Source organism: Malus sylvestris, chromosome 7 (genome assembly GCF_916048215.2).
Source record: "Malus sylvestris chromosome 7, drMalSylv7.2, whole genome shotgun sequence".
NCBI lineage: Eukaryota > Viridiplantae > Streptophyta > Magnoliopsida > Rosales > Rosaceae > Malus > Malus sylvestris.
Window position 1 is genome coordinate 3081271 of NC_062266.1, and position 27092 is coordinate 3108362.

Consider the following 27092-nt stretch of genomic DNA (forward strand, 5'->3'; position numbering starts at 1 on the left):
AAGTTACATTGTATATGGAGGCTTGTTGCTAGAGAGGCTAGGATTTTCTCCTCTTCTAAAGTGAGGATGAATGATCCCTTTTATAGAACAAGGGTTTTCTCTCTTGTTACATACATCAGGCCTAAGTAGTGAGGCTCAAATATTAATGCCCAATCTATGGTACAACAAAAGAAATTGGTAGTATTACAACAAACAAAAAAGTGGAGACGGGGAGGAATAGAGTATATAATAATGTGTTTTAGCTAATTATATTAACTTTGGTTATACCGGTTGCTACTGTTTCAGTGGAAGTCCTTTTCTGCTAGGAATATTATGAAAAGTCCATTGCGTAACCAAATAGGAGATCAATGGTCAAGGGATAGCATTGTGGTTTATATTGAGAGAGATGTTTTTTTTTTTCTTTCATTCATAATGAAGCTATAATGCAGCGTTTTCAATTTTGGTAACTTATATTGTTATATAAACTATGAATGATGAAATTATGATTTAATTTTTAAGATTATTATATGTCTAAAAAATGTTTGTGAACTTTTACATGTGACCTTCCGAATAATTTTCCATGGATCCGCACCACTGCAACTTGAGGGACTTGTGGTTGAAAACCAAAAGCATTGAATCCACCACCATTTTGAGAAGTGCCCTGATAGTTAGAACCAGACGGAAATCGCTTGCCTTTACCTTCAGGCTTAAAGCTATTTCCTCTGAAGTTATAGTAAGTACCAGATCCCATCTGCGAAGACTAAGCCAATGGTGCAGGAAAACCAGATGGAAAAAGTGACGACTGATAGGGGATGGAATTAGGGAATCCAAAAGGCTGAGATACTTCTTGTGAAATAAGTAGACGCATCCCATTTTTCGTTCCAGAAGAAGAACCACCATCATACCCACAATTAGTGGTATGAGCAATCATAGCAGCCATAAGAGGAACTCGCTTATCAGTCTCTTCAAGAGTGGCCTCTTCAACCTTCAATTGAGACTTGAATTCTTTTAAAGAAATAATTCTCTCTACCTAGAATGGAATTCAGGTCCCAATTAAAGAGAGGGAGATTTTTTTTATTCAGGTATCAATGGGTAGGGAAACCAAATTTTGTAAACAAAATGACGTGGATGTTGATGATTTGATTATTACTTGGGTGTTGATTAACTTACTTATTTTTTATTAGTGACACATTATTTGATTTGCAAATTTGATTTAAAATTTTGGTCTCCATAATATTATCTGGTCTCAATAAATATTAGGGGTAAAAGAAAAGAAAAAAAATTGAACCGAACCGAATATGAGGTTGGCAATCTTCAAAGTTTACGGTATTTGTCACTCGCTTTTAACAATCTCAATGGGCCCATTCCATCCACAATCTTCAATATGTCTAGTATGACATTACTGTCACTTGTCGGTAATCAACTCTCAGGCAGCCTCCCAGCAGACATAGGCCTTGGAATTCCGAACCTACAAAAGACATATTTAGGAATCAATAAACTCAGCGGAGTCCCAATTTTATCTCCAATGCTTCTAAGCTCAATCATGTAGACATTGCCGACAACTCATTTTCCGGGTTTATTCCTAACAAACTATATGTGCCTTAGCAAACCTTGAGTATCTTAGCTTATACCAAAATAATTTGACGGTTGACACTTCAACTCCAGAAGTAAACATCATTTCTTGTTTAGGTAATCTTAGAAATCTTGGGGTATTCATCCTGGGACGTATCCGTTAAACGTTCATCTTCCTATTTCTTTTCAGAATTACTCTACATCGCTTCAAAAAATTTCTTTAAGCGAATGCAAATTGAAGGGTAGCATTCCCAATGATATCGGCAACTTGAGCAGCTTGATATCCTTAAACCTGGCATCCAATCAATTGAGTGGGATAATTCCAACTTTTATAGGAAGACTAGGGAGTCTCCAAGGTTTGCATTTGTATGATAACAAGTTGCAAGGAATTATACCCGATGAAGTTTGTCAAATAAACAAACTAGCTGTATTAATTTTATATAAGAATAAACTTTCCGGTTTTATACCTTCTTGCTTAGGTAATCTAGCTGCAAATCTTAGAATTCTATCGTTAGCGTCCAATTTGTTAACTTCTACACTGCCATCTACATTGTGGAACCTTGAACAAATGTGGTGTTATACCAAGCAGCATCGGGGATCTTCAAAATTTATTTAATCTCTCCTTGGCAAATAATAATTTTGAAGGCCCTATTCCCAGTTCATTCGGCAAGTTGGAAGGCCTGGCACACTTGAATTTAGCCAAGAACAATTTGTCTGAAGCAATTCCAAAGTCTCTTGAAACACTCTTGAATCTGAAGTACCTGAATTTGTCTTTCAACCAACTGGGAGGGGAAATTCCAGAAGGCGGACCTTTCAGAAACTTCTCTGCTCTATCATTTGCCTCAAATAAGGCGTTGTGTGGTGCAGCTCGACTCCATGTCCCACCATGCAAAAACAATTCACTTCAACCAAATTCAAGGAAAGCTAGTACATCCAACTTGAAACATATTATTCCAGGAATACTCATAGGAACAATATTCCTAGTAGCCTTTGTATCTATATTTATACTGCATAGGAAAAGAAAAGTTGAAGTTGCAACAGAGGCTACCGTGTTACCTCAATCTCTTTGGATAAGAGTTTCGCACCTGGAACTTCTAACGGCGACAAATGGATTTAAGGAAAGCAACTTACTTGGAAGTGGGGGTTTTGGCTCAGTATATAAAGGGACGCTCTCAGATGGGATAGATGTTGCAGTATGTAAAGATTTTCGATTTGCAGCTAGAAGGGGCTTTCAAGAGTTTTGTGAGGGAATGTGAAACGCTAAGCAATATTCGGCACCGAAATCTTATCAAAATCATTAGCTGTTGCAGCCAATTGGATTTCAAAGCCTTGGTACTCAACTCATGCCTAATGGGAGTCTTGAGAAGTGGTTGTATTCTCAAAACTCTTCTTTTAATATCCTAAAGAGGTTGAATATAATGGTAGATGTTGCATTGGCATTGGAATATCTACACCATGGTTATTCAGTACCAGTTGTCCATTGTGATCTGAAGCCAAGCAACATACTACTAGATGATGATATGGTTGCACATGTTGCGGATTTTGGCATTGCATAACTCTTGGGCTCTGGGATTCCATGACTCGAACCATGGCCCTAGCCACAGTTGGGTATATGCCAATCTACTTGTGACACAAGAGGAAGATCATGATTAGGTGGCTAAGATAGATTGCTTATAGATTGCTTATCGTTTATTATGCGATTAGCTCTTGCTTGCTCTGTAGAACCACCGGACGACAGGATAAACAAGCAATAAGCCGTAGCCATGCTCAAAAAAATCAAGATGAAGTTTTTGAAGGATGATGAAAGGAGTGTGCAGTAAAACCGCCCTCGTGTTCAGGCACTTTGATGGAGTTCTTAATTAATGAATTCTGTGTCTTTTCATGCCTTTTTTATTTAGTTTGAGTCCTCATTTGATACTGTTGTATTTGAAACAATTATTGGCTTGGAGTTTATAGTAGAGTCCAGATTGATTGATCCAAAATAATATTTTCATCAAATTATATATATTTTTCTATTATTTCAACCCCATCAAACTCACGCCGACAACTAAGGCCAAATTGGTCTTTAGCTCACGTCATATTTAAAACCCTTTGCTGTACTTAGCTTTTAGTGTGCAATCCTTTTCTCCATCTGTCATTTAATGCGTAGAAGAGAAAGCATAGTTCACACTTCATATGTAAACCCTTTGCTGTACTTAACCTATAGCGTGCAACTCTTTTCTCCATTTTACCATTTCTCGCATAAAAGATAAAGCATGCACAATTGCATGCAACTCTTGAACGAAGAATTCTACGCCGTCGAAAAGCAGAGTCACAAATGGTTGCTGCCATTTTATTATAGGATTTACAAAGTTACACATGCAAAATTGTTACTAACTCATAATAATTTGAGCCAAACGCAACACGAATATTATTACGAGGAAAAAAAATAAACAATTTATCAAGATAGCTAAAAACTGATCAATGATTACATCTTGACTGACTTGTGATATTAATAAAAATAATCTTAAATATTAATATTTTCCAACATTCATCAATTTCACAAGTATTGGTATTTATTTTGATTTGGACTTGCAACAACCTGAAGCATTTTATAGTTAAATCACCGTACATATAATTTGCTCGATAACTCATCAGTGGGCCGCCATTTAAATGTAGAGGATGCACCAAACTAGTAAATGGTTTCTTAAGTCTTTATCACATATCATTTTTATCATATATATCTATATATATATATATATTATTACGACAATGGATTAGAGATACCTATATATAGTAATATTTTACAAGTAATAATATAAGGGGTCGTAGTCACTAATTACTTCGGCCTCAAAGTATTTTTCTTCACCAGTAAGTGAGAGATCTTAAGTTCTATTTGCTCTTATTGTAAATATATCATTATATCACGAACATGATAATAACCATAATAATAATAATATAAAATACAAGGTGTCATAATTTTATGTGGTATAGGGTTTAATCATAAATTGTTTAGTCCTATGATTCTATTACCATGAATACAAGCATCTCCAATGCACCAGAAAGTTATGACTCATATTTTATATTTGACTTTGAATATGAGTAAAATCATCTCTGATACACCAGAGACTTAAAAGTTATATTTGAGTTTCTGGTCCAAGTGAGATCTAAATTTAAATTTCAATATGAGATTTGAGTTTTAAATCTAACCATCTTTAATGCACATATTTAAATTGTCAAAACTCAATCCAATATTTTTTTTCTCTCCAATACAAACACTTAAATTTTAAAACTCAAAATATAAAAATATAAGTCTAAGAATATAAACTTTGCATAAGAGAAGAAAAATCAAAATACCCAAATTCAAGATCATTTTAGGACTTGAATATTAGAATATTCAACAAGATATAGCTAAGTTGACGATGCATGTGGGTGACTTTCAGTGTTTCCACAAACCTATTCAACAAGATAAGCATCCCATTAAACAAAAAAAAATGGATTTTTTATTTTTTAAATATTTAATTAGTCAACGATAGATTTTCTTTTTGGCAGTCTTAATCAATATATAATTTCAAAGTTTCAAAGTTAAAAAGACTACCTTTGAGTTCCCATTTCTTCTGACTTTTTGGAACTCAGCACATACAACAATGGCGGGAACTCGTTCTCCTCTCGTCGACAACTTTGCTGCTATTCCAATACTGCTCTGTACACATACCTTTCTTAATAACGGGTTCCGCAATAGCACAAACCAACATCAGCACAGAATTATTTCACAATTATTGGTATTCATTTTTATTTGGACTTGCAATAACGTGAAGCATTATTATAGTTGAATCACTGTACATATAATTTGCTCGACCATTTGAACGTGCAGGATGCACTAAACTAGTAGATGGTTTCTTAAGTCTTTATCATATATATATACCTTTCTTAATAACGGGTTCCGCAATAGCACAAACCAACATCAGCACAGAATTATTTCACAATTATTGGTATTCATTTTTATTTGGACTTGCAATAACGTGAAGCATTATTATAGTTGAATCACTGTACATATAATTTGCTCGACCATTTGAACGTGCAGGATGCACTAAACTAGTAGAAGTCTTTATCATATACACACACACACACACACACACACACACACACATAAACATATATATATATATATATATATATATATATATATATATATATAATTAGGACAATGAATTAGAGACACCTAGATATATAGCAATATTTCACAAGTAATAATATGAGGTGTAATAGTTACTAAATACTTCGGTAGTATTTTTTTTATTGTAATGGAGAGGTATTAGGTTTCCTCACCCCTTATTGTAAATAATAATAATAAAATACAAGGCGTCATAATTCTATGTGGTATAGAGTTAAGTCAGAAATTCTTTGGTCTTAGAATTCTATTACTATGAATGCGAGCATCTTCAGTGCACTAGAAAGTTATGACTCATATTTTATATTTAAGTCCAAACATGAGTAAAATGATCTCTAATGCAGCTGAGACTTAAACGTTGTATTTGAGTTTCTGCTCAAAGTGAGATTTAAATTTGAGGTTTAAACTTTGAATCTAACCATCTTTAATGCACATATTTAAATTGTCAAAACTCAATCCAATATTTTTTCTCTCTCCAATATAAACACTTAAATCTTAAAACTCAAAATATAAAAATATAGGTCTAAGAATATAAACTTTTGCATTAGAGAAGAAAAATCAAAATACCCAAACTCAAGATCGTTTTAGGACTCAAATATAATAATATTAAAAAAGATATCTAACTTGACGGTGCATGTGGTTGATTCAAGTGTTTCCACAGATTTATTCAACAAGATACGCATCCCATTAAACAAAAAAAAATGGATTTTTTTATATTTTTTAAATGTTTAATTAGTCAACGATATATTTTCTTTTTGGCAGTCTTAATCAATATATAATTTCAAAGTTTCAAAGTTAAAAAGACGACCTTTTCTTCTGACTTCTTGGAACTCAGCACATACAATGATGGCAAGAACTCGTTTCTCCTCTCGTTGGCAACTCTGCTGCTATTCCAATACTGCTGTGTATACATTCCATTCTTAACAGGGAATTTTAACGAAAAATTCATGGTACTGTTTACTTTAACGAAAAATAACATTTTTACACTAAAAAGTCAAATCTGTTACTATTCATTTTACACTTTATTTTGTATTTATCATTAAAACTCAAAATTTTCAAATCATTTCCATTAATTTTCCTTTCTTAATAACGGGTTCCGCAGCAGCACAAATCAATTATTTCAAAATTATTGGTATTCATTTTGATTTGGACTTGCAACAACGTGAAGCATTATTATAGTTGAATCACTGTACATATAATTTGCTCAACCATTTGAATGTGAAGGATGCACTAAACTAGTAGATGGTTTCTTAAGTTTTTATCATATATCATTTTCTATCATATATATATATATATATATATATATATATATATATATATATATAATTGGGACAATGAATTAGAGACACCTATATATAGTAATATTTCACAAGTAATAATATAAGCTGTCATAGTTACTAAATACTTCCGTAGTATTTTTCTTTATTGTAATTGAAAGGTATTAGGTTTCATCACCCCTTATTGTAAATATATCATTATATCACAATAATAATAATAATAATAATAATAATAATAATAATAATAATAATAATAATAATAATAATAACAATATTTATAATAATAATAATAATAAAATACAAGGCGTCATAATTCTATGTGGTATAGGGTTAAGTAAAAAATTCTTTGGTCTTAGGATTCTATTACTATGAATGCGAGCATCTCCAATGCACCAGAAAGTTATGACTCATATTTTATATTTAAGTCCAAACATGAGTAAAATGATCTCTAATGCACCCGAGACTTAAAAGTTATATTTGAGTTTCTGCTTAAAGTGAGATTCAAATTTAGATTTCAATATGAGGTTTGAGTTTTGAATCTAACCATCTTTAATGCACACATTTAAATTGTCAAAACTCAATCCAATATTTTTTTTCTCTCCAATACAAACATTTAAATCTTAAAACTCAAAATATAAGAATATAGATCTAAGAATATAAACTTTTGCAATAGAGAAGAAAAATCAAAATACCCAAACTCAAGATCTTTTTAGGACTCAAATATAATAATATTAAAAAATATATCTAAGTTGAGGATGCATGTGGTTGATTTAAGTGTTTCCACAGAGTTATTCAACAAGATACGCATCCCATTTAAAAAAAAAAAGATTTTTTACACTTCACCTTAGATTTGGGGTTGATTTCAATTCATTACAACATTTTTAAAACATTTCACTTTCATACCTCAAGTACTATTTTATTTCAATATAATACTTCCGTTACATTTTCTATCCATTTGTATGTTAAGAGCTGATGTGGCTGCTATATTTGTGTTGACGTAGCTGTCACATTTGTGTCACGTGGCTAAACATTTAATAAAATATTTAAAATATTAAAATAATTATTTAAAGAAAAGTTTAAAAAAAAAAAACCCAGATCTCCTTTCCCAGAATCCCCACCCGTGCCCACCACCCTCCCACCCCCATCACCCACACCTTCCCCTATCCCCCATCACCCGCAACCATTTCCCTCCCCACTGCGCCTCCAAAAACATTCCCTGTCCAAACCACCATCGCCCCTTCCCCCGCACGACTGCCGTGTGGTTTTCTACCATCTTTCCCCACCCTAAATCCAAATTTCTAAAGCCCAACAAGCAAAACCCTTTTGCCTTGGCTTTAGTAGCTGCTGTATCTTCCTTCACTTTTTCTTTTTGCAGGCGTAGAAGCATATATGGACTCCTCAAAGCTTTCTATCCATCCTTCCCCGAAAGCAAATGGGAGGGCGGCGGCGGTGTATGATGCCGAGTCCCTGCACTCTTCCTCCCGTCAGGCGCAAACCCACCATCCTCTGCCGCAAAACCCAGAAGAGGAAGAGAGAATTGATTAAAAAAAAACCCAGAAGACGAAGAGAGAGAAGATTGAAATTTGAAGTGGGTTTTTGGTTTTTGAAATTGTGAGGTTCTACAATTCCTTGAAACTATTGGATTATGGGGTGGGTTAGGAGAGGCTTTGGTTTTGGATTGAGATAAAATGGGTGGGTGGGTGGGTGGCTGCATCTGTTCGAGTGGTGAGGTGGGGGTGGCTCTTGTCTTTTGGGTTGATGAAATGAATAATGGCAGTGGCTTGGGTAAGATAGAGAGAGGGGTGGTGTGGTGAAAAATGGCGGTTTGGGGAGCTTGGGAATTGATAATCAGGATGAGATTCTTGTAGTGGTTGAAGGAGATTCTTGTAGTGGTTGAAGGTCGATAACTGGGGATTTTGGGGTGAGAGAGAGAGAGAGAGAGTGGGGAAGACGAATTGGGTTTTGGTTTTTTTTTTTTAAATTAATTATTTGAAATTTTTTATTAAGTGTTTAGCCACGTGGCACAAATGTTGTAGTCACATTAGTATAAATAGGGACCTTTTATTTGCCACGTTATCACTTAATGGTTTATTTAATAGATTTTCTAATGGATGTACGAAATTGAAATAAAATAATACTTGAGATATGAAAGTGAAATGTTTTCAAATGTTGTAAAGAATTGAAATAGATGAGAGGGTAAAATGTAATTTACCCTTTTTTAAATGTTTAATTAGTTAATAATTTATTTTCTTTTTGGCACTCAATCAATAATAATATCAAGGTTTTCAAAGTTAAAAGGACTACCTTTGAGATCCCATTTCTTCTGACTTCTTGGAACTCAGCACATACAACAATGGCGAGAACCCGTTTCCTCTTGTCAACTTTGTTGTTGCTGCTATTCCAATACTGTTGTGCATACATACCTATCTTAATAACGGGTTCCGTGGCAGCACAAACCAACATCAGCACAGATCAGTCTGCTCTTCTTGCCCTCAAATCCCATATCACCATTGATCCTCAAAACATCTTGACCACCAACTGGTCTACCTCCAATTCCGACATTTGCAACTGGGTTGGCGTTACTTGCGGTGCACGCCACCTTAGAGTGACAACCTTGAATCTCTCCTACATGGGTCTCACTGGCACCATCCCTTCCCACCTAGGCAACCTCTCATTTCTTGTTCAATTGGAATTCAGAAACAACAGTTTTGGTGGTACCTTGCCCCCGGAATTGTCTAATCTACGCAGGCTGAAGTTGATTAGCTTTGAATTCAATGACTTTGAAGGAACCATTCCATCATGGTTCGGGTTGTTATCTAAACTTCAAACCTTCAATTTGTACGGTAATCAATTTTCAGGTTCCATACCAAACGCCATCTTCAACTTATCTGCACTTCAAGTACTTAATCTAAGAAGCAACCAGCTATCCGGTACGTACATACGAACCAATTACCATACAAGCTATCAGGTTCCATACCATGTTATTTATCTGCTAGTTTTTACTTTTTTCCTTATTCCTTTTCTGTGGCCAATACATATTACAAACCCTATACTTTGATAGGTACCATACCAAGAGAAATCGAGAGGTTAACAGTGTTGCAAGAGATATTACTTGGAAATAACAATTTCAAAGGTATGACTTAATCAGCTTGTTGCCATGATTATATAACATACTATGTTGGTTCATTTTTTAACTACGGGGGTCTACTTATTTTACTTAAGTAACAGGTAGCATAGCAAGAGAAATTGGGAACTTAACCATGCTCAAGAGGATATACCTTGATTTTAACATGTTCGAAGGTAGGAAAGACTCAACTTTGTCATTTTTCAGTATTATTAGATTAATGCTGGCGAAATCACATTTTTGTACACAATGCACATTGTACCACGTTTCTCATAGAAACATGGTGCATTGATTAATACTAGTAGGTTTCACAAAGGTAATTAACACAATGTGATACGCATAAATGTGACTTCCCCAACATTTTTCGCATTATTATATCTGATATTTATATTATATAGAAAACCTATATGTGATTTTTTTTTTTCTTCCAGAAATTCCAAACTTGATTGGTAGTAAAGATGAGATGGAGTGGTTGTATGTGCAAGCTAATGCCCTAACAGGCCCTATTCCTTTGGCTGTCTTCAACATGTCCTCTTTGACAATTTTGGCTCTAAATGGAAACAACTTAAGTGGTAGTTTTCCAGACAATATATGCCAACATCTTCCAAGTATTCAGGTGTTAAATTTGGCTCACAACCAGTTTGATGGTCCACTTCCACACAAGTTATGGCAGTGCAAAGAGCTCCTTAGTTTGGTATTGGACTACAATAATTTCAGTGGAAGCATACCAAGAAGTATTGGAAACTTGACCCAGTTAACACGGCTTGGTTTTGGCAACAACACCTTAACAGGTACTTAATTGCCAAGTCCATTTATCTTACTTAAATTAGAGTAACTTATTTCTTTGTTCCAATCATGATTAGTTTTTTTTTTTGGCACATGATTAGTTTTTTTTCAATTGATAAAGGTGGGGTGCTATTTTCAATCGTGAATGGTTCGAAATACTCAAATACAATAATTAATACTCGATTTAAAAAATAAATATCAAGTAATTTAATTACTCAATTATAAGTCAAGCTCACCTAACTAATGTCAAACGGATGGTATTTGGAGAGATCACTGGGGAGTAATTACTTTTTTTTTGTCCATTAATATTTTACTACATGTTTTATTGTTTAAAAAAATGTTATTTAATTTTTCTTTACCTTTAACAAGTATGGAATATATGGCATTTTTTATTGAACCAAATCATAAAGTGAGTATATAGAGTTGGAAAGGGATCCTCCGGATCCCTTCCACCTAATTCTCCTCATCAAACAATCTGGGCCCTGGAAATTTGATTCAACGGCTAAAGTTATTATAACTTTTAAAGTGGGATGAAAGGATCCGAAGATGATCTCTTTCCTATAGAGCACTCACTAGTAAAAAAATATGTTATTTAATTTTTCTTTAGTTTTAAAAGCATGGAATAGCAACTTAAGCCTAGCCCCTTAGTTTAGATAATATCTTTGTTAAAAATAAATATGTGAAATATGTGGCATTTTTTTATTGAATCAAATCAGAAAGTGAGCATATAAAATACTCAGTAGATTTCATAATTCCTAAATATATTCAGAGGGTATTCCTCCATCTTCTCTGCATATGCCCAGTTCCTTGTCGTATTTTTATTTTCTTTATAATGATCAAGTGAAACTATGGAGTTAATACTATTTTAGGAATGCTAAGGCTAAATAATTGAACTTATATGCTAGTACTAATTGTGGCAGGTACTATACCATATGAAGTTGGCAATCTTCAAAGTCTACAGTATTTGTCACTTGATTTTAACAATCTCAACGGCCCCATTCCATCCACAATCTTCAATATGTCAAAGATGATAGTACTTTCACTTGTTGGTAATCAACTCTCAGGTAGCCTCCCAGCAGACATAGGCCTTGGAATTCCGAACATGCAAAGTATATATTTAGCACTGAATAAACTCGACGGAGTAATTCCCAACTTTAACTCCAATGGTTCTAAGCTCATTCATGTAAGCATGTCCGACAACTCATTTTCCGGGTTTATTCCTAACAAGTTATGTGCCTTAACAAACCTTGAGGTTCTTAGCTTATACCGAAATAATTTAACGGTTGACACTTCAACTCCAGAAGTAAACATCCTTTCTTGTTTCGGTAATCTTAGAAATCTTAGGGTATTCATCCTGGGACGTAATCCGTTAAACACTCATCTTCCTATTTCTTCCTCTCTACGTCGTTACAACAACTTACTTTAGACCATTGCAATTTGAAGGGTAGCATTCCCATTGAAATTGGCAACTTTAGCAGCCTGATATCCTTAAACCTGGTATCCAATCAATTGAGCGGATTAATTCCAACTTCTATAGGAAGACTAGGGAGTCTCCAGGGTTTGTATTTGGTTGATAACAAGTTGCAAGGATATATTCCCGATGAACTTTGTCAACTAAACAAACTAGCTGTATTATATTTGAGTCAGAATCAACTGTCTGGTTTTATACCTTCTTGCTTAGGTAATCTATCTGCAAATCTTAGAATTCTATCATTAGCGTCCAATTCGTTAACTTCTACACTGCCATCTACATTGTGGGAACTTGAACAAGTCTGGTTCTTTAACTTGTCATCAAATCTTCTAAATGGATCTCTGTCTCAAGATATCGGCAAGTTAAAGGTTGTGTCATACATGGATCTATCAAGCAACAATTTATCTGGTGTTATACCAAGCAGCGTTGGGGATCTTCTGGATTTAACTAGTCTCTCCTTGGCGGATAATAATTGTGAAGGCCCTATTCCCAGTTCATTCGGCAAATTGAAGGGCCTGATACGGTTGGATTTATCCAAGAACAGTTTGTCTGAAGCAATTCCAAAGTCGCTAGAAGCACTCTTGAATCTGAAGTACCTGAATTTTTCTTTCAACCAACTCCGAGGGGAAATTCCAGAAGGCGGACCTTTCAAAAACTTCTCTGCTCTATCATTTGTCTCGAATAAGGCGTTGTGTGGTGCAGCTCGACTCCACGTCCCACCATGCAAAAACAATACACTTCAACCAAATTCAAGGAAAGCTAGTTCATCCAACTTGAAATATATTATTCCAGCAATAATCATAGCAACAATATTCCTAGTAGCCTTTGTGTCGATATTTATACTGCACAGGAAAAGGAAAATTGAAGTTGCAACAGAGGCTACCGTGTTACCTCAATCTCTTTGGAGAAGAGTTTCGCACCAGGAACTTCTAAGGGCGACAAATGGATTTAATGATAGCAACTTACTTGGAAGTGGGGGTTTTGGCTCAGTATATAAAGGGACACTCTCAGATGGGATAGATATTGCAGTAAAGATTTTCGATTTGCAGCTAGAAGGGGCTTTCAAGAGTTTTGAGAGGGAATGTGAAACGCTAAGCAATATTCGGCACCGAAATCTTATCAAAATCATTAGCTGTTGCAGCCAATTGGATTTCAAAGCCTTGGTACTGAACTATATGCCTAATGGTAGCCTTGACAAGTGGTTGTATTCTCATAACTCTTCTTTCAATATCCTAAATAGGTTGAATATAATGGTAGATGTTGCGTTGGTAGTGGAATATCTACACCATGGTTATTCAGTGCCAATTGTCCATTGTGATTTGAAGCCAAGCAATATCCTACTAGATGGTGATATGGTTGCACATGTTGCGGATTTTGGCATTGCAAAACTCTTGGGTTTCGGGGATTCCATGACCCAAACCATGACCCTAGCCACAGTTGGGTATATGGCTCCAGGTGATCTACTTGCTAGTTTAATATCTTTCAATTTTATGATCATGAAGAACTGAACTTCTAACTTTCTTTGGTATATTAATATTGCAGAGTACGGGATGGATGGAATTGTTTCAACGCAAGGGGATGTGTACAGTTTTGGTATTGTAGTCATGGAAACATTCACAAAAATGAAGCCTACGAATGAAATGTTTGTTGATGAAATGAATCTAAAGCAATGGGTTGCAAATTCACTATCATCAGAAGCAATAGCTGAAGTTGTGGATGCCAATTTATTTGTAACACAAGGGGAAGATCCTGATTTTGCGACTAAGATAGATTGCTTATCGTCCATTATGCGATTAGCTCTTGCTTGCTGTGCAGAGCTACCAGACGAGAGAATAAACATGCAAGAAGCTGTAGCCACACTAAAAAAAACAAAAATCAAGTTTTTGCAGGATGCTGCAAGAAGTGCGCAGTTAAACCGTCCTCTTGTTCATGCACTTTGATGGAGTTGTTAATTTATGGGTCCTCCTGTATGCATTTTGATTCAGTTTCAGTCCTTATTTGATGCATTTGTATTTGAAACAACTGTATATTGGCTTGAAGTTTATAGTGGAGAGTCCAGACTGAATGATCAAACATAATTATTTCATCAAGTATCACCTGCGCACTAAAAGTTGTAGCTTGCAATTCATGTTGTCAAAGGAGAAAGAGAAAATAATGCCTTTTGCAGCAAGTATTAAGCCAAACTTGTCTTCTTGATGAATCAAACCAAGCTTCTTGTTAAAGAAGAAAGCAAACCCACCGGTGAGTCCTAATGTGCAGTCGAGAAGAGACTAAGAAAAAACCCCGAGCATGTTCAGCACAATCACAGAATAAAAACAAGAAAGAAAAAAGCGTGATCTGTCTGATTTTGAAATTTATACGATGAAAAAAATGTTATTTACAAAGGGTGAACTATTCAATCAAATGAATTTGAACATATTTCCTCGCCAAATACACATACCTCGAAATTTTGTGTGGTCATGGTATTGTAACAAGAAAGTCCATTGCTTAATTTGGTTGCACAACTATATGTAAAATATTTAATTCGTTTCCAAGTGTGGACACATCAGGAACTCCAAAATAATGAGGCTAAATCAGATTAAATATCTATTTAAATATATGTTTTAAGAAAAAATATCAGTTACCAAGCTCAAACATTTTTTTTGTTTCGGTTTTTTTTCTTTTAATTCAAAAAGGGGGATAACTGGTAGGAAATCACAGATATCCACCTCTTTCGGGTTCGGAGAGATAGGCTACAACTAAGCAGACTCACCAGCTCGAAGCATTGAACCCGGGACCTCCCACATGTCTTTGTTTATTGGAGAGCCGCAGTCCGCATCCTTACCACTGGACCACTTGTTGTGGTTCAAACCATTTTATTTGTGAGTCCGGACAATTTTAAGCATAGAAATATTTACATTTTTTCCTCCATTACACAACTCACAGACCAGACCACTGGCTCCAGTGTTGGACCGTCATTGATGCCAGAATTTTGTTCAAGTCACTGGAAAAATGTCATGTCATTGTTACATAAAAAATAGTAATAGGTGCAACTTTATCATCTTTAATTGTATTTTTTGTGTGAGTTTATTGTTGTTTTACATGCGTACACAGTAAAGTTAGAGCCTTAGAAGAAAATTCATCACCTAGTATGTTTTTTAAAAGCAACTGTCGGACAATAACCTTGATACCGGAAAATTTGATCGCCGATCAGCCGATCGCTGCAATTTTTTGCCGGTCAGAAAACGTAGTAGAATTGAGTGACAGTTATATAATTATTTTGAGTTAACGTGGTACTTATTGAATTATTTTGGTTGACTATTCTATTAGTACCTAAACTGAAAATATGATATTTTAACTTTTATTTTTTGACAAAAAAAGGGACACCTCGTGCTTAAATGCAAAAGTTCAGTCTTCCTCTACACTCTTCTGTGTTCACAGTTCACAGTTCACAGTTCACAGCAGCATATTCAAATCCTTCCTCTTCAGTCTTCCCAGCAGCATATCCAAATCCTTCCTCAAAGGTTCGTTCTTTTCCAATTCAATTCTTTTTTCCGCAAATGGGTTTTTTGGGTATTTGAATTGTGTTTCATGTACGATTTCGGGTTGAAAGATTTGATTTTTTTTGTTCATTTGGGGATTCCCAATTGCTTGATTGATCGGTTAATATTGAAACCCTAGGCGTCTGATGCTTCGCCGTTGAACAACGGAATTAGGAGTGGGCCGCCGGCAGTTTTATTGTCTTCCTCCACCTATGTCCACGTGTTTGATAGTCTTCCTCCATCTGTCTCTCGTACTGCTTTTTGCTAGTCTTTATACACACTCCATGTGTTTGATTTAATGCCTCAATGAATTATCTGACGAATCAGTCCCTAGGGGCAATGTGAATCAAAATGAGAATGAAATGGTGGTAATTCTGATTATACCGTTGTTGATGTTGAGGTAGCAAACGAGGTAAGTGAGGGTAATAGAGATGAAGGGGAGGTAGCAAAATGTTCAGTACAAAGGTATTAAACTTGGTCTAGGGGATATCTTTTTCTACAGTTTTCTTGTGCGCAGAGCTGCAATGTATGACCTTATGACTGTGTATGCCTGTTATCTTGCCATTATTTTGGGGCTCAGAGTGCACTCTTATTTTTTGGTCAGTGTACCATCGAGCTTTGCCAGCTTTGCCCATATCTATCATCTTGGGTGTCGTGTTTTACTTCTCTACTTGGTTATTAATGGAGCCTTTTGTTATTGGGACAGCTACAACTTGTTGATATTTTGATAGTCCATTTTTTTTTGGTAAGAGAGATTATTTATTTAAGAGGAAGCTGATGTCCTAGCTATTTTCTGTTGCTACTGCATTCTCTATCAAATGGGTTTCCAAATTATAAGTTCATCGATAATGTCTATTGGTTTGTAATGGTGGATCAGAGTATATAAAAAGGATTTGGTTGTCTAAATTTGTATTGAACAAAATTAATATTGTTCATTGTCTTAAAAGATTTGGTTGTCTAAATTTTTTTGGGATCTTTTATCCTTTTAAATTCCGCCCCTCCCCTCGATAATTCCCGGCTTCGCCACTGCTTCACATTGCAACCGAATTGCGAATCCTTCCCCTTCATTGCCTTAACAATGCTAATCCTTCCCCTCCACTTCGTTCCAGGCTTCCAATTTCGTGCTTTAATTTGAATGGTTTCTCTTTCATTTTATTTTTGTAATTGAGTATGTTTAGTTCATTGGTTGAAGAATTTGATATTTTGCCCTCCTTGCTGTGTTGAGTTTTGTAGTTTAAGAATGTTTTGTTTGAATTTTTTACAGGTACTTGCTCTGTCTCAACATCCTCTCTCTCCACTGCTTGTTTGGTGCCTATGAAGCTTGTTAGTTTTTTCTCAATACTTACATACATATGCACTCTTCATATATAAATGTTAAAGCTTGAATCTTGGGATTATTATTTATGGTTATTAGTATTTATGTTTCTTTGTGCAGACATGTTTGAGCAAAGGTGGTGGTTACCATCTCCCACCCTGCCACATACTCAATATATGTGGTTTTACCATTTTATTGGATTGCCCATTGGACCTTTCTGCTCTTACAATCTTCTCCCCTATTCCTTCTAGTTCAGAAGCTAGTTACTTGGATAAAGAGAGTCCCAATTCCCTAAACTGTAGTGATTTGTTAGATTTGGAGGAGCCCTTGTTTCGGAAGAGACAAAAAGTCGAAAAGTCCCTGGATGCTGATGATTTGATTTGCGCAGTCCCCTGGTACAAAACTGTCAACAACTTACACCTATGGAATACCTCTTTTATTGATGCGGTATTGATATCGAGTCCGATGGGTATGTTAGGATTACCATTTATTACTCGGATGAAGGGATTTTCTGCTAAGGTATAATGTAATTTAATATAAGATAATATAATGTCCTACTGTAATTTTGGTGTTTAAGGAATTTGTTTATAACTTCAATTTGTAAGTATTTTCATGGAGTTGGATCTGATTTCTTAGCTTTGTTGATTCTTAAAATGTGTCAGATATATGTGACTGAAGCAACAGCAAGACTTGGGCAACTTATGATGGAGGATCTTGTTTCGATGCATATGGAAATCAGGCAGTTGTTTGGACCTGAGGAGTCATCTTTTCCTCAGTGGATGAAGTGGGAAGTGCTTAAGCTTCTTCCGTCTTCGTTGAGACGGCTGGTATTAGGCAAAGATGGGGGTGAGCTGGGTGGTTGGATGCCCTTGTACAGGTACTTAATACTGTATCCAAATAGTTAATGTTGATTGTTTCAAAATTAAATTTTCTTGGTTGAATATGCCAACTGCCTACCCGTGTTGTACATATACATGTTTTAAGTCAGTCTGTATAACCTCGCTGTAATTTTGTGTTCTGGAATTGTAAACGATAAGGTGATGGAGAAGAAGCTAATTTTTTTGACGATTTCCCAACTAAATTTATGAAATATTTTTAGGATGTAGATTGTGGAAATATTATCTTGTCTGACAATTTGACATTTTATGTTACTAGACTTTAGTCTGAACCATTTATCAGGTGGTGTATTGTTCTTTGGAATCATGTGTTCGAGTTAACAATTTTAATTTAACAGTCTGACAAGACCATTACCCCTCATATTGATATACTTAGTTGTCTGTTACCCCTCAAATTATCTGGAATTTCTGTGTAGCAAGTTTCTGTGTGTAAGAATGTAATGAAGAGTTCTTCTCAGTGCAGCTGATGTGAAGGACTGCATGCAGAAGTTTCTAAGAGTTAAATATGCAGAGGAAACTTGCTACAACAGCACATTGATATTAAAGGCATTCAGTTCGGGATTAGAAATAGGCTCTTGTAATTGGACGATAAAGAGTCCCAAGGGGAGCGTTGGATTTATTTCAAGTTCCATCTTTGATTCTGCTCATGCAATGAATTTTGATTACCATGATCTTCAAGGGAATGATATGATGATATATTCAGATTTCTCATTCTTGGATGCTGCGGAACATGTTGAGAGTGACTTCGATAATGCAAGTGATTGTCAGGAGTTAGCCAAGTCTTTACTTAATATTGATGACAGTTTGGAGGAAAGGGACAAGCTAACTTTTATATGCTCCTGTGTAATTGACTCTGTAAAAGCTGGAGGCTCAGTCCTTATTCCTATTAGTCGACTTGGGATTATTCTGCAGCTGTTGGAACAGATATCATCTTCACTAGATGTTCTGAATTTGAAGGTAACTTTTTTGTCTTTTACAAGCTTCCTTGCCAAATCCACATATTAGTTTATGTTAAATCACATTAAAAACTGAGATTAGGTGTGTTAGCTCTTCAGTTTTCAAAAAAACATTAGTTTCGGAACTACACTCCATGTCTAAAACTTATTCCTATGCAAATTGGGTGTCATTGATATGGCTTTTGTTTTACTTCCTGTATATGTATTGCTGTCATTCTATGCATCTATCACATGGATAGTTTGCATGCCTCTGTGCTAGTGTGGTTTATGTGAATAGAAACAAACTTGGAAACTAGATTTCAACATATGTGACTTGATTGTTTTTGCATGCAATTTATTGCTTGATTATCTTTGCTTGCCCAAGTTCTTGATTCAAGAGTTTGATACTGGTGGGTATTTTGTATATCTGTGATCATAAACTGGAACCATTGCAAAGCAGGGATGACTTTACACTTTACTGAGTTGCATTACTGCTTTAAGTACTATCAGCAGTATCAAAGTTAACTAATTGCTTTGTGTCAAAGATGTATAATTAACAGGGTTCTTTAAAAATGAAAGGGGTGTGCTATCCACACACTCCTTTTTACTTCTCACACACCCTTTATTAATTTATGTCCGTTGATCTTCTTCAATTCATCTGATCCGACGGCCGAAAACTAAAAAGGTGTGGGAGAAGTAAAAAAGGGTGTGTGGATATCACACCCCAAATGAAATAGAGATATGACGAATACTTTCAATCATACTGAGACATAATACTTCATACTGAGATGTGACAAAATACTGCATTGATAGTATTAGAAGTTTCATATATGGAAATGTTCGTCTGTTTCAGGTTCCTATGTATATTATTTCTTCTGTAGCTGAAGAACTATTGGCTTTCACCAACATCGTACCTGAATGGCTTTGCAAGGAACGGCAAGAAAAGGTAAATGTTGAGCTTTTTAACCTTTGCAATGTGCTTGGAGCTTTCATTTAGTTTTTTGAATTGCCAGCTTAAGACATTGCAGTCACTCTTTGAACTGATCTTGCAGCTATTTTGTGGTGAGCCATTGTTTGCACATGTCATGCTCATAAATGAGAAGAAGCTTCATGTGTTTCCGACAGTTCATTCACCTAAATTATTGTGAGTTTCACATTTGTCTCTCTTTTTTTTTCAGAATATTTCTCCATGGTCATTGATGGGGATGCCAATATTCTGAACTTATTTACCTTAGCTTCAATGATTTTACTTGGTCCCCCAGGGCTTTTGACTTCTTAAATGAAATCACGTTAGATTAATTCCTTCACTAATTTTATCAATTTTTATTTCTTTGAGCCAGCTTTCACTTCAAATAGGTGGAGAAACTTTGAAATGAAACTGGAGTTGTTTTCCTTCCTTCTCTATCACATTCAATACTAATATGGAATATTGTATAGTATATTATTATTCTTTTCTTTTTTGCATCGTAAGTCAAACATGGGGAAACTACCTGCTGTAGATAGTCCAAAGGTTATTACTCTCACCTACTATGAAATTTGACGTGATTAAAAGAGTAAAGGGAATGGAAGGTATCAGTATATTTTCTATGATCTCTCCTTTTGAAATTAAAAAAGTGACATTTGTGATAGGATGAATTGGCAGGAACCATGCATAGTTTTCTCTCCTCACTGGAATCTGCGGCTTGGTCCTGCTGTTCATTTGCTCCGGCGCTGGTGTGGGGATCAGAACTCCTTGCTCATTCTTGAGGTGCTACTATATATTTTCACTGACAATTGAAGTGTCATATCAAATGTGCATAAACTGTTTTAAGCAATTTCTCATAAAAATGGAAATAAATGTTAAGAATTTTCACCTTATGCAACTATATGCTTAAATTGTTACTGCTCGATTTGCAGAGTGGACCGGATGTTGAGCTGTCTCTCTTACCTTTCAAGCCAATGGAAATGAAGGTTCTTCAATGCTCTTTCCTCTCTGGGATAAGGTAGGGTTTCTCTTCCTTTTGAAACTGACACGAATCTTGATTGATACATAATTTCATATTGCAACTTGACATCTTATTTCTTAATGAAAAAAAAAAAAAAAGGAAAGAAAGAAAAAAAAAAAAAAAAAAAAAACCCCTTAGAGCAACTTGTTAAACAAGGTACACAAACTTATATCGGGATATCTGCGTTTTGTAGGTTGCAGAAAGTTGAAGCGTTGCTGAAGATATTGGAACCAAAAGTTGTTCTGGTACTTGCATGTCTTTATGCATTGTAGATTTTCATTTCTTGATGTATGAGATTTCATCTCTTTAATAAGTCCTCCTCTGTTTATTTTCTGCTCAAGTAGTTACCTGAAGATTTGAAGCCAAATAGCTCTTCAATAACAAATTCCTTCTCGACCTTTCACTACCGCGTTAATGAAACATTGCGTATACCAAGCTTGAAGGACAATTCAGAACTAGAAATGGCAACAGACTTGGCTACCCAATTCAAATGGAGGAATTTGAAGCAGGGCAATATGAAAATGACAAGGTTAAACGGGGAGTTCTTCGTAGATCATGGCAGACAACGGTTGTTATCTGGAAATCTAGAGTCCTCGGAGAGTAGACCGCTGGTACATTGGGGTTCACCCAGTTTGGAAAAGCTTCTGCTGGTGTTATCAACCAGGGGCATCAAGGCAACGCTTGGGGAAGCACCAAGTGGTTCTGAATCAAGAAGTGCTTCTCTAGTACACGTCCACCATCCAAACCAAGCTCTTGTAGAAGTCAGAGAGACAATCACTGTCATTAGTACCGCTGACGAAAGTTTAGCCTCCATCATTTTTGAAGCAATAGGTAGTGTTCTAGATGGCATCTAAACGAAGGTAATATAACTTTGTTTCATTCAATTCTTATATTGGATTTTTGTACAATCGTTAGTAAAATTGCAAGTGAATTCTGAAAAAAACACTTGAAGTGCTTCCAAACGTGCCTCAGTTACTTATGCAAAGCAGTTGCCTTTGACAATGAAAGCGAAACAATCTTCGAATTATTTACAAACAGTCGATAGAGTCGAAAATAGGCAACTTACAAACGGTCGATAGAGTCGAAAATAGGCGACAAGTTTTGGCACTCTTAACACAATCATAACACTTTTATTATAAATTCAATCGAGGTCTTAAGCATCTTGGTAGAATGAATTTAGACTCTTGCTCCAATCAAGGTCAACAAGAAGTTTTTGTAGTCTCCTGATGTGTCGCCTATAACGTCATCGACAAGGCTGGTTTTCGACATTTTTGAATACTCCTCTCGGATTTTGATCATGTCGATCTCAGCTCGGGTGACAATGGCTCTATTCAGAGAATCTTCATCCGTCCCAAGTCCGACAACGGAATCTTTGATGACCTGGTTGTGGTTCAAGCAACAACAAAGGGTCGTTTAAGAACTTTTCCGGTACAACGGAGGTTAAAATTGATATCAACACTTTCTATAATCCGATCGAACACGTTCATCAGTAATGGAATTTAAGGAACCAAACACCATACTCAACATAAGTACTTGGTGCGGAGGTAATGAACTAACCTCTGCAAAATATTTCGCAGGTGCTGCTATGCACCAATATACCGCAATCAACACGGATTCGAAATCACCATTGCCGCAGCTCTTAATGTCCTATCAACGAAATTAGCAAAGTTCCGAAGGAAAAACAAGGGATTAGAAGATAGCGAGTCTTCAGATTACTGAAGAGTAGAGAAGGAGACGTGATATATACCTGGTCGATGGAATGTCCATACTTTTGTTTGTAACACTCAAATGTTGCTCTTAGTTGAAAGATGTTCCTTGTGCTGAGTATCCAAACAACATGATCATGATCGTATTGCTTTGTTTTGACGGCTTCGTGTAACGTAGATGCCTCTGAATTGGCAATGCCTGTATCCACCAGATGCCTGTCGTACCTGTACGAGCTCACTAAACCCACGAGAAGCTGTGCCAACCAACAGTATGAGTCAATAGAATGCAACACTAGACCTAGTCCGAAACCACAATTTTCTGTTTTCAGTGAACGAAAACAAAAGACATTTTCCTTTCTTAGCAAATTTTTTGTAATATCATTTCAGACAAGTGGAGCTAACGGAAGGTTTGATACAAAACCGAGTGTAGTGGCGTTCTAGGATTCATACAATCAACCCTACTTAGTGGGATAAGGCTCAGTTGTTGTTGTTGTATCATTTCAGACAAGTACTGCTTAATTACTTTAAAATCTTCACCCTTTTTTAGAATATTTCCAGACGAAGATGTTAGTAATCACTGAGCAATATAACAACGAAAATTTACCAAGTATTTGAACCTGATATTCTTGACGTAGGAAAATATGTTTTTACCTTTCTGATGGGTAGGGAAACGGTTGAGGTAATGTCCTCCTCAAGCGAACAATCAAACAGTGAACTGTAGACCTGTCTCACGGCCATCAAGTGGTTAGGAGATGATGCACAAGCTATTTCAACCAACACTTTTAGGTGTTTTACGCCTTTCTTCTTCGTCCTCAGTGCATCTCTCGCCAACTTAGCGTCCCTTTCGGGAGGATCATATGTCCACAAAAGTACTGCATTCTGTTACACATCATCACTTGAATGGTTACGAATAAACCGACGGAATAACATCAACATAAACAATAAGAACATGACATTCTTATGAAGGTTTAAAATTGCAATTGGATGAATTCAGATACGAGTTTTAAAACCGAAAAAATATTGGAGAAAATTACTCTGAAATCTCCGGAAAGTTCAGCGTAGAGATCATCAATGAGGGATTTATTGTAAAGCTGTTGGTACGTGTCTTTGATTTTCCTCCTTTGGCTAGCATTCCTGTGTCCTAATATCCATACCACAGCGTCCTCATCTGTTCCCAATCCTATATACATTTACACCAACACTTAAAATTACCATAGAAAATATATATAGAAAAAACAAGTATTCATGAATTAATAGCAGCAGCAAATTCATTTATGATCACAGCAGCAACAACAATAAGAACAACAAAGCCTTATTCCACTAAATGAGGTCGACTGTATGAATCCTAGGATGCCACTACACTCAGTTTTGCGTCAAGTCTTCAAGCTTCAAATACTCCAAGTCTCAACAAACAAAATTTATTTTCCAAAACATAATGAAAAATAATAGAAAATGATAGAATTTGATTACTTTTTTCTAAAAACATAATGAAAAGTAACAGAAAATTTATCCTACTCAGCTTTTCAGCAAGAGAATAAGAGAAGATGGTAGACATGCAAAAAGCCACACATGTTTCTGCCAATTAAGCACATGAAGAAATCAAACTCATCCCATCCAAAATTCAGAAATCTCATAAACCAAGAAAATTGAATAAAACAATTTTTTTAACATAGCCAAATTCTTATCCACTCTGTCTAAACTACGACAAGACAGAAACACGCTATTGTAGCTAACTTGGCTACACGCAATTGAATAAAGCATTTAAAGGCGCAGAACCATCATAAACTGTAATTGAATCATGTGAATGAGCAAGTGAGTGAGTGAGAAGAAAACCATCAAAGGCTTTTTTAAGTCTCTGACAGTCTTGGTCGGGAGGAGGAACAGCTTCTGGTATTTTGAGACTGCCCATTGATCCGCTCATCAGCTTGAAATCTTTCTCTGAAGCTGAGCTTCCATACGAAGCATTTTGTTTGGGAAGTGACGAGGTACGGCCTTTACCAAAGAATCTCCGCATTTAGCCGTTTCCTTCTTGTTCTCTTCGTTGTTTTTTTGCTCGTCCTCCGCCTCAACTTTCGCTGGAAAATCAAAGATTTTGTATCAGCATCTTTGCATACTCACAATCACAAAGTTGCCTTAATTCGGACCAAATGAAAAGATGCCCCAAAATTTTATATATTTTGAATTTACAACCCCGATTTGCTATTAAATATTTTGAGGCTATTTAATTCCATTTTAGTACCTGAACTTTTCCCTTTTAAGACGGCTAACACAGGTATTCTTAACCGTAACAATTTGGTATTTGTACGTTGCGAAATTATGACATTTGACTTAGCCGTTAACTGTAAGAAATTTTGTTTAATAATGACATGTAATGTGTTGAGTCACTTCTTGGCACCCTTTAATGTAAGCATATCGTTGTGTTATGAAATAATTTCATTTAATCACTTTTTTTATACATATTTTTTGGTTCCCGTTTTTTGAATTTGACTTATTTGATCTTTGATTTTAATCTATTAAAAATGTGGTCATTTTCATCAAATTATATTGCTAACCCTCAATTTTACACAAGGAACAGGTTTGAACTCACCCCTGCAACCGCTACGAGGACTTTTCTTGATTACCAAACAATTAAGGAAAATAGTTTACAAAAAAAAAAAAAAAAAACAATTAAGGAAAATAAAATAAATAGGGCAACCCTAGCAAAGGAAAAGTCACTGGTGTTTGTCCAAAATATAACTGCACACGATACTTTGTGCTTTATACACAGAGACCACAAACTTTTATTAATTTTTCGGTTGCCAAATTCTCATTACTCCTCCACAAGAGTACTAATTACTCGATTAACATTTGGTAACGAATTCTAAGCTTGTATTCCACACGGCAAGTTTTGAGTTCGACTTCTAGCGCTAGTAAATCATACATGGTGGCAAAAAAGAGATTGAAATGCCTCTAAGCCTCTGTGAGTCTTCCTGACCCCTAGAAAACCCATCGGTTGGCCTTTTCGTTAATACAAAGAAAAATAAAGACCTTTTTTTATTTTTTTTATTTTTATATACAAACAAACGATTTTATTTACATTAGGAGGAGTGGGTTAAGCTTTACATTGGGTTAACAATAATATGGTTCAAATTTGCCTATATTGAGAATCAAACCTAAGACCTCTCACTTACAAGTGAAGAAAAATATCATTAGACTGTAATATTAAATGACAAATTTTAACACATACATTGTGAGCAAATTTTACAAACTTCGATTTTCAGAGCATTCTTAGACCAAAAATATCCATTGCTTTTACTTAGGAATTTGAGTTAATTCTGGTCTATTAATAATTATATTGTTTTACTTAGTCGATTTGACTATCTACTCGAAAATTTCCTCAAAGACTCATTTGAAAATGTTACCTATTGTCAATAGGGGTGTGCTATCCACACACCCCAAATTACTTCCCACACACCCCTTGTTAATTTCTATCCGTTGATCTTCTTCAATTCATCCAATCCGACGGCCGAAAATTAAAAGGGTGTGTGAGAAGTAAAATGGGGTGTGTGGATATCACACCCCTTGTCAATAACCTGTTAAATTGAGGAGGGTGTGGGAAATGTATTAAATTAGGTTGTGTTAGGATTTAAACGGAATGAAAAATACGTAAGGATTAATGTGATACTTTAGTATACCGGACAAGATTAGCACAAAATCCTTATGAAAACATATCGTGATACTTACGAAAACAAACAATTCAATGATTAAAAATAATAAGACAAGAGATAAGACACCCTGTTCCAACTTTCAAAGGATCAATTAGCGATGATCACAATATCCCCAGAATTCTCTAGAAAACACATATAATAAGAGAGAAGCTAAGAAGACTATTCCAAAAGTAGGATTTTTATAGACTTTTCGCTATTTCATATTTTTGGCGTGATTTTTGTGTCAACATTATAAAATATTATATTAAAAACATGATGTGTCAGAGAGTTCATAGAGAATCTTAATTTAAAAGAGTCTCTTTAACATATCTCCATATACTAATATGAACACATTTTATAGAGTGGATTTCATGTCGGGGAAGAGAAACTTTGAATGTGCTTATAAGCAAAGCATGTTGTCTCGCTTGTGAATCCCAACGCACATACGTACTCCATGTCACCAAATTTGTGTTGTCCACATGTTAGGTTTGAAAATTTACCTACGTGACGGGGTGTGTAGAGAACAAATTTCAAATCTAAAAAAGAGAAATCTTGCATGTGTATATATAGTTAAATTACTCTTCATATATTGCTAATTAAGTTTACAGCGTAAGCCAACTTCTTCAAACTTTTTTTTAATAATCTGAACATATCAGATCGAAGTCTATCCCGAGCTGTGCCTGCACATT

The 27092-nt window shown here is 35.4% G+C and overlaps 3 protein-coding genes and 2 pseudogenes across 11 annotated transcripts; 4 read left to right on the forward strand and 1 right to left on the reverse strand.

Moving 5' to 3' along the window:
* Positions 1–1290: 1290 nt before the first annotated feature.
* Positions 1291–2378, forward strand: LOC126627758 (receptor kinase-like protein Xa21; annotated as a pseudogene).
* A 161-nt stretch (positions 2379–2539) lies between these two features.
* On the forward strand, positions 2540–3552 carry LOC126627759 (probable LRR receptor-like serine/threonine-protein kinase At3g47570; annotated as a pseudogene).
* Positions 3553–9321: 5769 nt separating this feature from the next.
* LOC126627751 (putative receptor-like protein kinase At3g47110) lies at positions 9322–14449 on the forward strand. Of its 2 annotated transcripts, XM_050297293.1 has the most exons (6): positions 9322–9908; positions 10040–10111; positions 10207–10278; positions 10534–10893; positions 13359–13814; positions 13902–14449. In XM_050297293.1, exons 1-6 carry the CDS (start codon positions 9332–9334, stop codon positions 14297–14299), a joined length of 1935 nt encoding a protein of 644 aa, XP_050153250.1. In that variant the 5' UTR covers positions 9322–9331; the 3' UTR covers positions 14300–14449. The 2 variants fall into 2 exon arrangements, with proteins under 2 accessions (XP_050153250.1, XP_050153249.1); XM_050297292.1 differs by lacking the exons at positions 13359–13814; positions 13902–14449 and adding an exon at positions 11809–12739.
* Positions 14450–15700: 1251 nt separating this feature from the next.
* On the forward strand, positions 15701–21973 carry LOC126627749 (uncharacterized). Of its 8 annotated transcripts, XM_050297288.1 has the most exons (12): positions 15758–15862; positions 16020–16100; positions 17145–17203; positions 17316–17714; positions 17858–18072; positions 18550–19048; positions 19880–19972; positions 20055–20170; positions 20656–20773; positions 20923–21008; positions 21205–21256; positions 21356–21973. In XM_050297288.1, exons 3-12 carry the CDS (start codon positions 17195–17197, stop codon positions 21863–21865), a joined length of 2097 nt encoding a protein of 698 aa, XP_050153245.1. In that variant the 5' UTR covers positions 15758–15862; positions 16020–16100; positions 17145–17194; the 3' UTR covers positions 21866–21973. The 8 variants fall into 8 exon arrangements, with proteins under 8 accessions (XP_050153243.1, XP_050153242.1, XP_050153246.1 ...); XM_050297286.1 differs by lacking the exon at positions 16020–16100 and having other exon boundaries at positions 15701–15862; XM_050297285.1 differs by lacking the exons at positions 16020–16100; positions 17145–17203 and having other exon boundaries at positions 15716–15862; positions 18550–18848; positions 18954–19048.
* Positions 21974–22013: 40 nt separating this feature from the next.
* On the reverse strand, positions 22014–24918 carry LOC126627753 (annexin D3-like). Its single transcript, XM_050297295.1, has 6 exons — positions 24551–24918; positions 23752–23897; positions 23369–23596; positions 22759–22971; positions 22569–22658; positions 22014–22391 (listed from the first exon to the last, which is right to left on the reverse strand). The coding sequence occupies exons 1-6, from the start codon at positions 24729–24731 to the stop codon at positions 22188–22190; spliced, it is 1062 nt and encodes a 353-aa protein (XP_050153252.1). The 5' UTR covers positions 24732–24918; the 3' UTR covers positions 22014–22187.
* Positions 24919–27092: the final 2174 nt, after the last annotated feature.

Coding starts and splice junctions, on each gene's coding strand:
- LOC126627751 (XM_050297293.1), top strand. CDS start 9,332: ATGGCGAGAACCCGTTTCCTCTTGTCAACTTTGTTGTTGCTGCTATTC. Junction 10,894..13,358: donor TGGCAACAACACCTTAACAG/GTACTTAATTGC, acceptor CAGTATATAAAG/GGACACTCTCAGATGGGATA. Junction 13,815..13,901: donor AGTTGGGTATATGGCTCCAG/GTGATCTACTTG, acceptor TTAATATTGCAG/AGTACGGGATGGATGGAATT.
- LOC126627749 (XM_050297282.1), top strand. CDS start 15,737: ATGCAAAAGTTCAGTCTTCCTCTACACTCTTCTGTGTTCACAGTTCAC. Junction 18,073..18,549: donor GGTTGGATGCCCTTGTACAG/GTACTTAATACT, acceptor AGTTCTTCTCAG/TGCAGCTGATGTGAAGGACT. Junction 20,171..20,655: donor GTTCATTCACCTAAATTATT/GTGAGTTTCACA, acceptor CATTTGTGATAG/GATGAATTGGCAGGAACCAT.
- LOC126627753 (XM_050297295.1), bottom strand. CDS start 24,731: ATGCGGAGATTCTTTGGTAAAGGCCGTACCTCGTCACTTCCCAAACAA. Junction 23,597..23,751: donor AACTTTCCGGAGATTTCAGA/GTAATTTTCTCC, acceptor GATGTGTAACAG/AATGCAGTACTTTTGTGGAC. Junction 22,392..22,568: donor CTGCGAAATATTTTGCAGAG/GTTAGTTCATTA, acceptor AACCACAACCAG/GTCATCAAAGATTCCGTTGT.